Source organism: Capra hircus, unplaced genomic scaffold (assembly GCF_001704415.2).
Source record: "Capra hircus breed San Clemente unplaced genomic scaffold, ASM170441v1, whole genome shotgun sequence".
Lineage (NCBI taxonomy): Eukaryota > Metazoa > Chordata > Mammalia > Artiodactyla > Bovidae > Capra > Capra hircus.
In genome coordinates this window covers 1-13,827 of record NW_017189968.1, presented here as the reverse complement: position 1 = coordinate 13,827, position 13,827 = coordinate 1, and the positions used below count along the sequence as shown (strand labels likewise).

At 44.4% G+C, this 13,827-nt stretch overlaps 1 protein-coding gene across 1 annotated transcript; it reads left to right on the top strand.

The window, feature by feature from the left end:
• Window positions 1-227: 227 nt before the first annotated feature.
• On the top strand, window positions 228-1,513 carry LOC108634756 (zinc finger protein 280B-like). The gene is given in 2 exon segments (XM_018045000.1): window positions 228-1,451; window positions 1,454-1,513. Coding segments are annotated over 2 exon segments (1,284 nt in total).
• The last annotated feature ends 12,314 nt before the right edge of the window (window positions 1,514-13,827 follow it).

Below are 13,827 nucleotides of genomic sequence, written 5' to 3'. Positions count from 1 at the left end.
TTGTAGTCATAGGTTTTTCAGCTGTCATTGTGTCTCGTTGACACTCAGGGTCTTTGTCTGTAAGATAAGGGTGTTTATAACTACTGCAGAGTTCTGGAGATAGTCAAATAGCCCATTTTTGTGTACTTAACTAATATGTAGTATGTTTATCCTTAGGTGGCAGTTTGTATAAAGGAAGCACTGGGACTTGTGGCCGCACCCTCTAAGAATAAAAAAGTATTAAAAATATGGAACGACCGTGTATGTTACGTGAAGAAGAACAAGAGCCAGAAGTACGGAAAAGGGAGGGAGAAACCAAACAAGTAGGTGATGATGATGATGAACTGATCTTGGTTGGAGTGGAAGATGTAAATGAAGATGCTGACGTGATCTTTGTTGGGATGACCTCAGCTTCAAAACCAGTCATTTCAAACATACTGAACAGAGATACCCCAGGTTCTTGTTCAAGGAGAAAAAGGTATGGTCACTTCAGGAAAGGTAACGCTCACAAATCACAGCCCGTTAGTCATGTGACTCCTAGCTCAGAAGCGAAGACTGTCTTGCCAGTTTCTGACTCTGAATCAAGATCAACAGATAGTCCTATTATTATTGAACCTCCGTCTCAAGCTGATTTGAAAAATATTTCACCACAGATAGTGCCTAATTGCTTTTCAAAGGAGTTATGTTCTTCTTTGATTACCTTCACAAGTTCATGTCAGCATCCAGTAGAAAGAGCAGTTTCTGCAGGAGATATGAATAAAAGTCCTCATGTATCAAAGCGACGTTCCACTTGTGAAACAAATAGCAGAAATCCCAGAAGGCCTAAGCTCAGTGATGGCATTATAGGGGAACATTCTTTAGGTTTTTCCCCTTCAGGTATTTTTCATACAGTGCCCACTCAGCAAAGCACACCAGACCGTGTCCATAACTCACTAAGCCACGCTCAGAATGGAGAACCTTGTCCGACACCTTTTCCAAAGGACAGTGTTCATTGCAAGCCTGTAAGACCTTTAGGGGAAAATGGACTGACAAAAACTGATTTTCCAAGTTTAGCAAGTCCAGACAAGATTGTTGATCCCACAGAAGGAAATCTGATTGTGTTACTTCGTGACTTCTACTATGGAGAGCATATAGGAGTTGGGCAGCCAGAACCGAAGACCCACACAGCGTTTAAATGCCTCAGCTGCTTGAAAGTTCTAAAAAATGTCAAGTTTATGAATCACATGAAGCACCATTTGGAACTTGAGAGGCAGAGAGGTGACAGCTGGAAAAACCACACCACCTGCCAGCACTGCCTCCGCCAGTTTCCTACTCCCTTCCAGCTGCAGTGTCACATTGAAAGTGTCCACACTCCCCAGGGGCCCTCCGCAGTCTGTCAAATCTGTGAGTTGTCCTTTGAGACAGATCAGGTTCTCTTAGAGCACATGAAAGACAATCATAAGCCTGGTGAAATGCCCTATGTATGCCAGGTTTGCAGTTACAGATCATCATTTTTTGCAGATGTGGATGCACATTTCCGAGCATGCCATGGTAACACTAAGAATTTACTTTGCCCGTTTTGTCTCAAAATTTTTAAGACTGCAACAGCATACAGACGTCATCATAGAGGGCACTGGGAAAAGAGTTTTCACCAGTGTTCCAAATGTCGGCTACAGTTTTTAACTTTCAAAGAGAAAAGGGAACACAAGACCCGGTGTCATCAAATGTTTAAGAAGCCTAAGCAGCTAGAAGGATTGTCTCCTGAAACAAAAGTTGTTATTCAGGTATCACTGGAACCCCTTCAAGCAGGATTGGTGGAAATAGCATCCATTACTGTGAACGCATCTGATTTTGAATCATCACCCCCCAAATCTAAAAGTAGGAGGTCAAAAAAAGAAAACAAAAGTTAATTCTGCTTTCAGTAAGTCTGAAGCAAGTATTTCAGTCAAAGTTAAAAACCCCATTACAAACAAAAAGATCGAATTATAGCATTATTCAGTAATATCAAATATAGGGAAAGCGATGGGTAATTTATGTGATTTTGTTTTAAATACAGGAAGTACAATTTTGTTTGATCTGCATATGAGATGCTATTTAAAAATCTATCTGTCTTTCATATAATTGTCTTAACATGTAAAAACAATGTGTGCATGTAGGAAAAGTAACAACCTATTTTTGTATTTGATGTTACTTGTAAGTTTGAAAGCTCTGCTATACATATAATCTGTAGAGTGTTTTAGCAACATAATTTTCAACTGTTTTCATGCCTTGAAGATCTCAGTATCAGCTATATAGCCAGATGTGAATGTCACTCTCTGAAGTGCCTCTTGGGCTGATCTAAGATAACCTGGCTCTGAAAGCGTGCAGTGGAGAAGTTGATGGAGAAGCTCTGATGTGAGTTTGGACCAGACACGGGATTTAATCAGTGAAGAGCTGTGGCTTCTTGTCCCAGCTGAGGAAGAGGCATACATTCACTCCAGGCATAGAGCCAAGGTAGAAGGAACACTATCTCAGAGTGCTTTTACCTAGCCCAGGGACATCTCAAGGAAGCCAGCCGTTAAAATGCCTGTGTTTGGTGAGAGAGGCTTGCAAGCATCAAGCAGGCCCTGTGTATCATTGACTGCAGTTGGAGAAGCAGAGATAGTTAATAGAATGAGTCCTGGTGCCTGTGGACCTACTGTTGAGTGATCAAAAGGGGAATTTGATTCATTCCGTCCCCTTTGCCATTTGGCTGGCCTGTAGTCACAATGAGGTAGGCATATCTGTGTCAGACACAGTAGGACAGCAAATTAAACTTCCCAAAGGAAAAAGAGCCTTGACGTGCACTTTGATTTGTGCTGGACCCATAGTTTCAACTGAAAAGGATCAAACATAGGGAATCTGTTCAGCTTTTGAATTGGGCTCAACTGAGGTCTCTTACCCTTAAGCTACAATGGAGTTGTCCAAGAATAGTAAATAGAGTGGATAAAAATAGTCCAGGGTGATTAAACCCTTTTTAGTACTCGTCCTTACCTTTTCCAGTTACATGTGTCTTACCCTAGTTGAACACGTGAAAATTTCAGTTTTGTATCTTATCTTGCCTTGGACACAAATGTAGTGCAGTTAACAGCTAATTCTCTGCGTGTGTAATTTCCCATTGTGTCAAACTAATTGAGGTTCAGTCTTTCTTGACACAGTCTGATGTGCAAGAATTGTCTCATGTATTTCAGTAATTTTCAGGTCATAGAGTTTTCCTTCCTCTATCTTACCAACTAATCTGTGATTATGCTTGTGGAAACCTTTTTTCTTGCGGTCTCCAAGGGCTGTTTCACAGACCTGTGGGGTTCCCTCTTAAGTATTGGTTCCTGAACATCAGCACACTTGGCTGCCTCTGTAGGTTCTTGGAGTTGCGTCTCCTCCTGGAGTTAAACATTACCCTTTTCCACTTCTGGCACAGATACCTAGCAATCTCTGTGCACCATTCAAGGAAGCTGGGATCCTGTCTGTAGACCTTGCCAGGAGAAAACTCTCCGTTTCCTCTTCCTTTCTCCTCCTCTTTGTCTCTCCCCACTCTCCCCCCTCCTCAGTTTATTTAAGTCCTCTAAGCTTTCACGAAATGCTGGAAGGTGCTAATCACCAAGGGGATAGCATCGCTCTCAGAACTGAAGAGGAAGGACTACAGATGATGAAGCTGTAGTGAATCTATTGTCTCCATTTTAGGTAATTTCCTGAGTGTAAATTCAAATTCAAATAAATTGTATTTATTTCCTCAAAGCTTGATTGATTTATTTGCACTTTGAATATTTTACTAGGCCTTTCCAGTTAGTTTACTTGGGCCAAAGCTCTTTGCTGAGTGTCGGCTTAAACCACTTTTAGTTGTATAAAGAGTGTGTGTGTGTTCTGGTCTCAGGTGAAATCTCTCTGCATAAATAAATATGCAGACTATTGTATTCTTATCTCCTTTCTTCGATTTCTATAGTAAAAAACACGAAATGTTTTCATTATGTGTTTTTATTGTTGCTTAGTATTATCAACACTGTTACTGTTAGTCGCTGTGAAGTATGCTCCTAAGGAGTACAAGTTGTATTTATTGCCAGATTAAAAGATTCCAGCAATATGGTCCCTGACTGCTTCCTCTCTTCCATTCTCTGTCCTTCTGCTCTACTATATCCCCCACTAATGTTCTCCTTTTGACAACACTGGCCTTGGTTTTCCTCCATCAAATTCCATTTCTTCCCGATCCAAAGACTGCAAGTGCTGTTCTTCTGGAAATGCTCTTCCCGTAGGCCTGCATGGCTTGCTCCCTCCCTTGTTTGAGCTTCACCAATGCTGTTCAAATAACACAATCAAATCTTCAACCCCCTCTCTTTCCTCCTCCTCCTTAAAGGCACTTGAAGTCTCTATCCTCTTCTTCCCTCTCCAGCCTAAATTTCCTAAATTTTCACACACACACACACACACAAAGAAGAGATAATAACATCAGGGCTTTGCTTCTTAGAATTAACTTGAGTCAGTTTCTGTGCCTGCAAATAAAAGATAGTTAATAGTGAGTTGAGTTCTTTCAGGAGCTTCCTCTGTTTTTCTATTGATAACCTCTATATTTTGTTCACACAATGACACTTTGTTTTCTTTACAAATATATTGAATATCTGTCAAGATTACTATTTTGTTACTGCCTTTTGTGAATTTCCCTGTCTGCTTTGCTTGTTCTTTCAAGTAAAATTTATCATTTTATTGATGTTGCCAAAACATTGTAAGTAAAATTAGTATGTGTAGACATAATTTTTTAAAAATTATTTCTGCTGTCTGTCTTTTTACAAATAACATGGCATATTTTTATTTCTTTACATAATCGTATTGTGTTGGCCAGTTCTAAACTTCTAAACAGTGATGTGTAAATGGGCTTTCTTGTTCTGAGTACCATCAAAAGCAATGAGTATCTGGCTTAATAAATTTCCGTTTCTGTTTTTAGATCTTGAAGAGAATTGTTTTATTGGATGGTTTACAACATTTGTTGAGACATTTGCTTTTCTTTCCTTCTCCTTTCCTTTCTTTGTCTTGCTTTCTTCCCTTGTCTCTCTTCCTCTTTCTTTCCTTTCCTTTCTTTCCCCAGGTTTTTGCTTGATTGGACCTTTCCTGAAACAAAAGTGATTCCACTCAGAGTTGAATATTATCCTCTCAGAATCCCATTTCATTTCTCATTTGTAGTATTGGAATTAACCTCCTTGTCCCCTTACTAGATTTGCCACAGTTGTATCAATGTTTCTGATTTTCTTTCTCCAAGAAGCAGCTCTTGTTTTATTATCCCAACAAGTTTTATTTTTGTTGTTTTCTATTTTTGTTTCAATTCATATATGCTTTCTACATTCTTTAGGATTTTTTTCTTTATAACTTTGTATTTTAGAAACTTTGTTTACATTTTTTTTCTGTAAATAGATTTACAGTGTTGAGTTTCAGATGTATAGAGGAGTGATTTAGTTATGCAGATACGTGTCTATTCTTTTGTAGGTTCTTTTCCATTATAGGTTATTACATGATACTGAGTATTTCTATTCTTTTTTTTCATAGATGGTTTAGGGATTGAGCTATCTTTATTTAGCAATTTTGTCTGAATCCCAAATATTTTTATGTATACTTGTTTTCTAATTAAAATTTCATTGTCTACGATTTTTGGCAAGTTGATTCCATAGATTTCACTATTTTCAGGCTGAATGTTTTCATTTATAGTTTACGGAGAAGTTTTCCTTGGAGCTCTGAGAGTATGTGTGTATATACACTGACATGTCTATATACACATCCTTTTCAGATTACTACATGTTTTAAGATATGTAAACGTATTTTCAAAGATATTTTCTGTTTGTATGGTAAAAACATGAAATGTTTTAATTCTGGAAATTTGTTCCCCCAAATGAATATAGTATACAGAGTAACGGTACAAAACTATATTCCTTTGAGAATAATCCTTACTAACAGTGTTAGGCAGGGTGGTCGGCTCAACAAGGTGAATAACAGCGCTGGGGACCTGAGTCATGTTTCCTGTTTTCTTGAAGAACATTCCTTAACCGAATAAGGAAAGATTTCTATATGCGATAGCATAAGGAAGGCGTTGCATGAGCTCATTCTGCCTGTCCGGTCAGGTATTGCCAAGTACCCTGTAACTGAGACAAACAGCTGACTGTATATAAACCGCCATACTGCTTTGTTTGGGGCTCTCGTCTGATTCCGCTGCGTCGGATGAGGCTTGAGCCCTAGCGCGCTAGAAATAAAAAATTTCCTTCTTGCCTTTGCATTACCACGGTGGACTTGTTCCCTCTCTCGGTTGGTTAAGAGATATGGGCTCGGTTCCTAACCGGCCTACCGGGCAGGACACCTCTCCTGGTAGAAGGGAATAATCTCATTAGGAGTTGAGAGCTCTGAGCACCGGTGCTAGCAGTGCAGAGGCCTAGATTAAGTCCGGGGCCCAGTATCATACTGGGGAGGCATCTAGGTGTAAAGTGAAGAGGCAAGCCCAGCGTAATGCCGGGTCCCCAGTAGCGAACCGGGAGGGCAGCTGGCACTGAGGACGTCCTGACGGTAAGACACTTGCAAGTAGAGAAGGGGTCTCTAGTGCTATAAAGGAGACTGAAAGTAATATTGAGAGTTGGAATCTGTTTGTTGTGTCGTTTCTGTGACTCTGTGTGCTGGCACTGTCCGTGTGAGTCTTGTTGTCATTGTCCGTGTTCTCTGTACCCATGGGGCAATCTACTTCTACTCCGCTGTCTCTGATGACTGACCATTTTTCTGATTTTAAGTCTAGAGCTCAGAATCTTTCGTTACTGGTGAAGAAGAGCAAATTGGTGACTTACTGTTCTGCCGAGTGGCCCACCTTTGACGTCGGATGGCCACAAGAGGGAACCTTCAATCCCCAAATTATCCAGGCAGTTAAAGAGAGGGTGCTTACCCCTAGTCCTGCCAGGCACCCAGACCAGACTCCCTACATTCTGGTCTGGCAGGATCTAGTGAGAAACCCGCCAGAATGGCTTAAACCCTTTGTTCTCGCTCCTTCTAAACCTCCTAAACCTCCCCGTCCCTCTCCCCCAACTCCAACCTCACTAAACCCACAGGTACTAGTCATGAAAGCTTCTGAAGAAAAAGAAGAAAAACAGGATGAAAAACGACCTAAGCCAGTGTTCCAGGAATCTTCTTCTCTGTATCCTAATCTGATTGACCTGGAAACCGAGTTGTTCCCACCCCCATACACGGATCCACATCCGCCCTTGCTTCCACAGGTTCCACAAGATTCATCAGGAGAATCCGGGAGGAGGGCCGAGCCCTCGGCTCCTCCTAGGGAAGGGGGCCCCGCCCAGGGAACTCAGGGAAGAGCAAGGGAAATGGCCAGCGCAGCGGAAGAAGAAGGCCCGGAAATTCCCTCCTCCACTGTTCACGCGTTTCTGGTCCAGGCGGGGCCAGCCAGAGAGGGCAGGAGATCGACATATCAGTTTTGGGCCTTTGCCACTAGTGATTTGCACAACTGGAAGACTCAAACTCCCTCTTTCTCTGAGAAACCGCAGGGTCTTATTGATGTTTTAGAATCTATCCTCTTTACTCACAATCCCACTTGGGATGATTGTCAGCAACTGTTACAGGTACTTTTACTAAAGAAGAGTGCAAACGGATCCCTTCAGAAGCCCGGAAAAATGTGCCAGGGGTGGGTGGGAGGCCCACAAAACAGCCTCACCTCATTGAAGAGGGGTTCCCCTTGGTGCGACCCAACTGGGACTTCTAACGTACTGAAGGTAGGGAGCATCTCCGAGTGTACCGTCAGACTCTCATGGCTGGCCTTAGAGCGGCCGCCAGAAAGCCAACTAATTTGGCCAAGGTAAATTCAGTGAGGCAAGAGCCAAATGAGAGCCTGGCAGCCTTCCTTGAAAGGATAATGGAAGCTTTTAGACAGTATACTCCTATGGACCCACAGGCAGATGAGTCTCGAGCAGCAGTTATGCTAGCATTTGTGAATCAGGCAGCCCCCGATATTAGGAGAAAGTTACAAAAGAGAGAGAGGTTGGGTGAACAGTCCCTGCAAGATCTAGTGAGGGCAGCAGAGAGAGTTTTCAATCATAGAGAGACCCCAGAGGAGAGAGAGGCTCGCATTAGAAGGGTGAAAGAGAATTTAGAGCTGAAGAAAACCATAAGAACCAAAAAGAGTTGGCTCAGATATTTTCCCCCGGAATTGAAAACAAAAATAGGTTCCAAAAAGGGAAAAAGCTAGACTCAAAGACTGAGGAAAAACCTGCAAGGTGCAAGCTTGGAGAAAACCAATGTGCATTTTGTAAGGAGATTGGACGTTGGAAAGATAAATGCCCCAAGAAAAACCTAAAAGAGGGGGCCCCAAAATCCCAAGAACAAGACTCCCTCTCCTGACATTCATATCCTCTACGCGGGTGAGGATAGTGACTAGGGGGGTCAGGGCTCGACGCCCCTCCCTGAGTCCTGGGTAACTATAAATGTGGAGGGGAAACCGGTTGACTTCATGGTGGATACGGGAGCTCAATACTCAGTCTTAAACCAAAGAGATGGACCCATGTCTCAGAAAAGTAGCTGGGTGCAGGGAGCAACCGGGACTAAACGATATGGATGGACTACAAAACGGCATGTGAACTTGGGGACCCACCAAATGACCCATTCCTTTCTGGTGATACCTGTGTCCAGCGCCCTTGCTGGGAAGAGATTTACTGTCTAAAGTAAATGCCCAAATTCATTTCAACCACGGGCAAGTGTCAGTTTTAGATGGAACCGGGCATCCTCTTCAGGTCTTGTCTCTGGCATTAAAGGATGAATACAGACTGTACTTGCCAGAGGCCCCAGCAACAATAAGTCCTGAAGTACAGCCATGGGTTCAGAGATACACTCAGGCCTAGGCTGAAACAGCAGGAATGGGACTGGCCAAACAGAGGGCCCCTATTATTGTGGAACTGAAAGCCAGTGCCACACCAGTGAGAGTGTGGCAGTATCCCATGAGTCAAGAGGCTCGGCAAGGAATTACTCCTCATGTACAATCCCTCATAGACGCTGGGGTCTTGAGAAAGTGCCAGTCCCCATGTAACACTCCCCTGCTTCCTGTAAAGAAGCTTGGGGGAACTGATTTTAGACCGGTTCAAGACCTGTGAGAAGTCAACAAATGGGTGAGTGATACTCATCCTATGGTTCCTAACCCTTATACATTGCTAAGCAGCTTGCCACCAAGCTACATTTGGTATACTGTTTTAGATTTAAAAGATGCCTTATTCAGTCTGCCTCTTGCCCTTGCAAGCCAAGAGATCTTCGCCTTTGAATGTCAGGAAGACTGTGGTCAGACTCCTGTGCAGCTGACGTAGACTCACTTACCACAGGGTTTCAAAAACTCACCCACGTTGTTTAACGAGGCCTTGGATGAAGACCTCCGTGAGTATCGGGTTGAACACCCTACCATGGTTTTATTACAATATATTGATGACCTTATGCTGGCAGCGACTACGGAGAAAGAGTGCCATGAGGCAACAGGTGACCTTCTCCAAACCTTGGGGACTTTAGGTTACAGGGCCAGTGCCAAAAAAGCCCAGATTGCCAAGCAAGATGTTACATACCTCGGTTATAAGATAAAACAGGGCCAGAGGTGGCTAACACAGGCTATGAAAGAAACCATCCTCCAGATCCCTGAGCCAGCCAACCCTAGACAAGTGAGAGAATTTCTGGGAACTGTGGGATATTGCCAATTATGGATCTTGGGGTTTGCAGAAAAGGCCAGGCCCCTGTATGAAGGGACCAAAGAAAACAAAGACTGGAAACGGACTGAGTCAATGAAAACGGCCTTTCAGGAGCTCAGGCGAGCCTTGCTGGAAGCTCCTGCCCTTGCCCTTCCTGACCCATCTAAGCCTTTCCAATTATTTATAGATGAAAGGCGAGGGATAGGAAAAGGGGTACTAACACAGAAGTGGGGAGCTTGGAAGCATCCCATAGGTTACCTTTCCAAGAAATTGGACCCAGTGGCAGCCGGATGGCCACCTTGCCTCCGAATCATCGCGGCCACCGCGTTCCTAGTCCGTGATGCTGATAAACTGACTTATGGACAGAGACTCTTGGTCTACACTCCTCATGCTATAGAGAGAGTTCTGCAACAACCCCCGGGTAAATGGATTTCCAATGCCCGCTTGACACACTACCAGGCCCTGCTACTTGACACCTCACGGATTCATTTTCAAACGCCCTGCACTCTAAACCCGGCTACTCTTTTGCCCAACCCGGAGGGGGATAGCCCCCTCCATGATTGCAATGAGATACTGGCCAGGGTAATGGCAGTACGGAAGGACTTAACACATGTGCCACTGGATAACAGTGAGCTAATATGGCTTACAGATGGAAGCAGTTATGTAAAAGATGGACAGAGATGGGCGGGGGCCGCAGTGGTAGATGATTCTTGACGGACGATATGGGCAGAGACTCTTTCCCCAGACACCTCAGCACAAAGAGCAGAGTTAATTGCCCTGATTCAAGCATTAGAGAGAGCTAAAGGAAAAAGAATAACTAGTTTTACTGACAGTCGCTATGCTTTTGGCACAGTACACATCCAGGGCCCGATATATCAGGAACGGGGGTTTTTGATAGCTGAAGGAAAAGAGATTAAAAACTTGCCTGAAATCCGTAGACTTCTGGAGGCTGTGCAGTTGCCTCAGGCTGCGTCAATAGTACATGTACCTGGACATCAGAAAGGGGACAGCCCCACGGCACGAAGAAATCGTGCCGCAGATCTGGCGGCTTGAAAAGCGGCTAATGAAGATTTCATCGCTCCAGTGTTGGCGATCAGACTTCCACCCCCAGGTATTGTAACTGCCCCCAACCCCTGAGTATTCATTCACAGACCTTGCCTGGATCCAGGAACGTCCCTACCTCCAACAAGGAGAGGATGGATGGTACCGAGACTCCGATGGTTACTTGATACTCCCTGCTCAGTTGGGACAGCAACTGTGTGAGCATCTACACTCATCTACTCATCTGGGAGAGAAAAAGACTCTGATGCTTTTTCAAACTGCGCGCCTGAGATTCCCCCGGCACCAAACAACTGTGAAGAACATAGTACATGTTTGTAAGGCATGTCAACAGATGAGGCCAGGAAAGAGGCAACACGCAGGACTGAGGTATCGGGGAGAAGGGCCAGGGCAGCACTGGGAAATAGATTTCCTGAGGTAAGCCCAGGCAGGTATGGTTACCGGTACTTGTTAGTGTTGGTAGATACCTTCTCAGGGTGGGTAGAAGCTTTTCCTACTAAGGGAGAAGCTGCAATGGTAGTGGCTAAAAAGATTTTAGAAGAAATAGTTCCCAGGTTTGGCCTGCAGGTGACTATTGGTTCTGATAATGGACCTGCTTTTGTGAGCCAAATAGTTCAGAGCCTTGCCCGGGCTCTAGGGACCAAATGGAAATTACATTGTGAATACAGCCCACAGAGCTCGGGGCAAGTTGAAAGAATGAATCGCACCCTAAAAGAAACTTTAACTAAATTGGCTATAGAGACTGGCGGGGACTGGGTGACTCTCCTTCCCTTCACCCTCTTTCAGGCACATAATACTCCTTATCAGCTTATTCTGACCCCATTTGAAATTCTGTATGGGCGACCTCCCCCTGTATGTCCAATATTTGAAGGAAAGAAACTTCCACCTCCTACTTTGGGGCAATTCCAAGAGGCTTTGATGGCTTTGGGCAAAGTGCATTCTCGCGTCTGGAAAGTGCTCTGGGAAATACATGAGGGTCAAAACAAGGGGCTATCCCCTCACATAACATCGGCCCCGGAGATTGGGTGTGGGTCAAAAGGCACTACACCAAGGCACGAGAACCTAAATGGAAGGGTCCTTATGTTGTTCTTCTTACCACCCCAACTGCCCTAAAGGTCGACGGTATCGGGCCTTGGGTGCATTGCAACCACGTACGCCCAGCCACTTCTGCAGAGCAGGAAGACGCTAAAAAAGAATGGGAAGCGTCTCTGCACCCGTCCAACCCCCTGAGGCTGAAGCTCCGGCGTCGTCGACAGGACCACGGCAACTCGTCTGGACCATTTTATGGATGACCATGTTACTCTGCTCCGAAGCTGCCAGCGTGAACCCGCACCAACCCGTCAAAATCACCTGGAAACTGCAAAATGGACTGACACGTGAGATGCTCAACTCCACCACCGCAATACATCCACCAAATACTTGGTGGCCAGACTTATACTTTGACCTTAAGCTGGTGGTAAATGTACCTTGGAAAAGGGGCTACCTCCGGAATCATGCATTCTGGGCGTGTCCAGGTGCACCCAGGCACAACTGGAAGATCTGTGGGGGGATACAGGACTCTTATTGTAAATCTTGGGACTGCGTAACTTCTAATGATGGGTCGGAGACTCCAGGGTATAGATGGTGGGATGTAGGAAATCGGGACTTGCTTAACTTCTCATTTGTAGGACCCGTACCTCCGTACTCCAATTGGGAAAAGGATCATAACTTTGCCCAGGTAAAAATAAGGTTTAAAGTTGACAAAGCAATAAAAAAGAGAAGGCCTGGGTCAACGGGATATCATGGGGACTTCAGACCAGAAATGACCTGACTACTTATAATGGGATCATTGTTGTGAGTCAAGTTTTAGAACCGGTACAAATGTATAGTATCGGTCCAAACCCCGTTGAACAGGTCCATGCAACTCTCTACCCGACAACCTCCCTACCTACATCCCAGGGACCAACAAAAGACCCAGAGCCGGGCCCCCTTGCTAAACTTGGACAAACAGATCCACTATGGAAATTAGTAAAGGCAGCTTAGGCTACCTTAAATCAAACCCATCCTGAGGCAACTAAATCCTGTTGGTTATGTTACAACTTAATTCCCCCTTATTATGGGGCAGTAGGCCTCAACACCTCTTAAGAACTGGCCAACGGCACCGATCCTCCCCAATGTCGATGGGGAGAACGAAAAGTAGGCCTTACAATGAGAGAAGTGTGGGGAAAGGGACTATGTATGGGCAAAATGCCGCCAGACAGATCCTCATTGTGTGCCCTTACTGTTGAACTCATGAGTTTGCCTGTAGCCAGGTGGTCCATTCCACAGATGGGAGGATGGTGGGTGTGCTCTCACACTGGGTTGACTCCCTGTGTACATAGCTCCATTTTTGATCCTAAAAAAGAATTTTGTGTTATGGTGGCTGTGATACCAAAGATACTGTATCGACCAGAAGAAGCTGTATATGATTATTGGGCCCACAAATTGACTCTTAATCAACAAGAAAGAGCTTATAAAGAGAGAGCCCATTACTGCCATAACCATAGCAACTATGTTTGGTCTGGGAATAGCTGGAGCCGGAACTGGAATAACAGCTTTGTCCATGCAAAGTCAAGGATTTAACTCTTTAAGAGCGGCCATAGATGAAGACATCACTCGTATAGAACAGTCTATTAGTCATTTAGAGTCACCTTTAACTTCCCTGTCTGAAGTAGTTTTGCAGAATAGAAGAGGGCTAGACCTGCTATGTGCCACCCTAGGAGAAGAATGTTGTTTTTATGCAGACCATACCAGAATAGTTAGGGAATCCATGGCCAAAGTGAGAGAGGGGCTAGCCCAGCATAAACGAGAGCGTGAGGCTCAACAGGGATGGTTTGAGTCCTGGTTTCAACAATCCCCCTGGCTGACTACTTTAATCTCTACCCTGCTAGGACCCCTGATAATCCTTCTAATAATGCTTACGTTTGGCCCTTGTATTATCAATAGACTTGTAGCCTTTGTAAAAGAGCACATTAATACAGTACAGCTGTTCGTGCTTCAGCAGCAATCAGTAAACAGTGTCTCAGGACCCAGAGGATTCCTCTGTATGATCTAAGAACAGGGGTGGTCGGCTCAATGAGGTGCATAACAG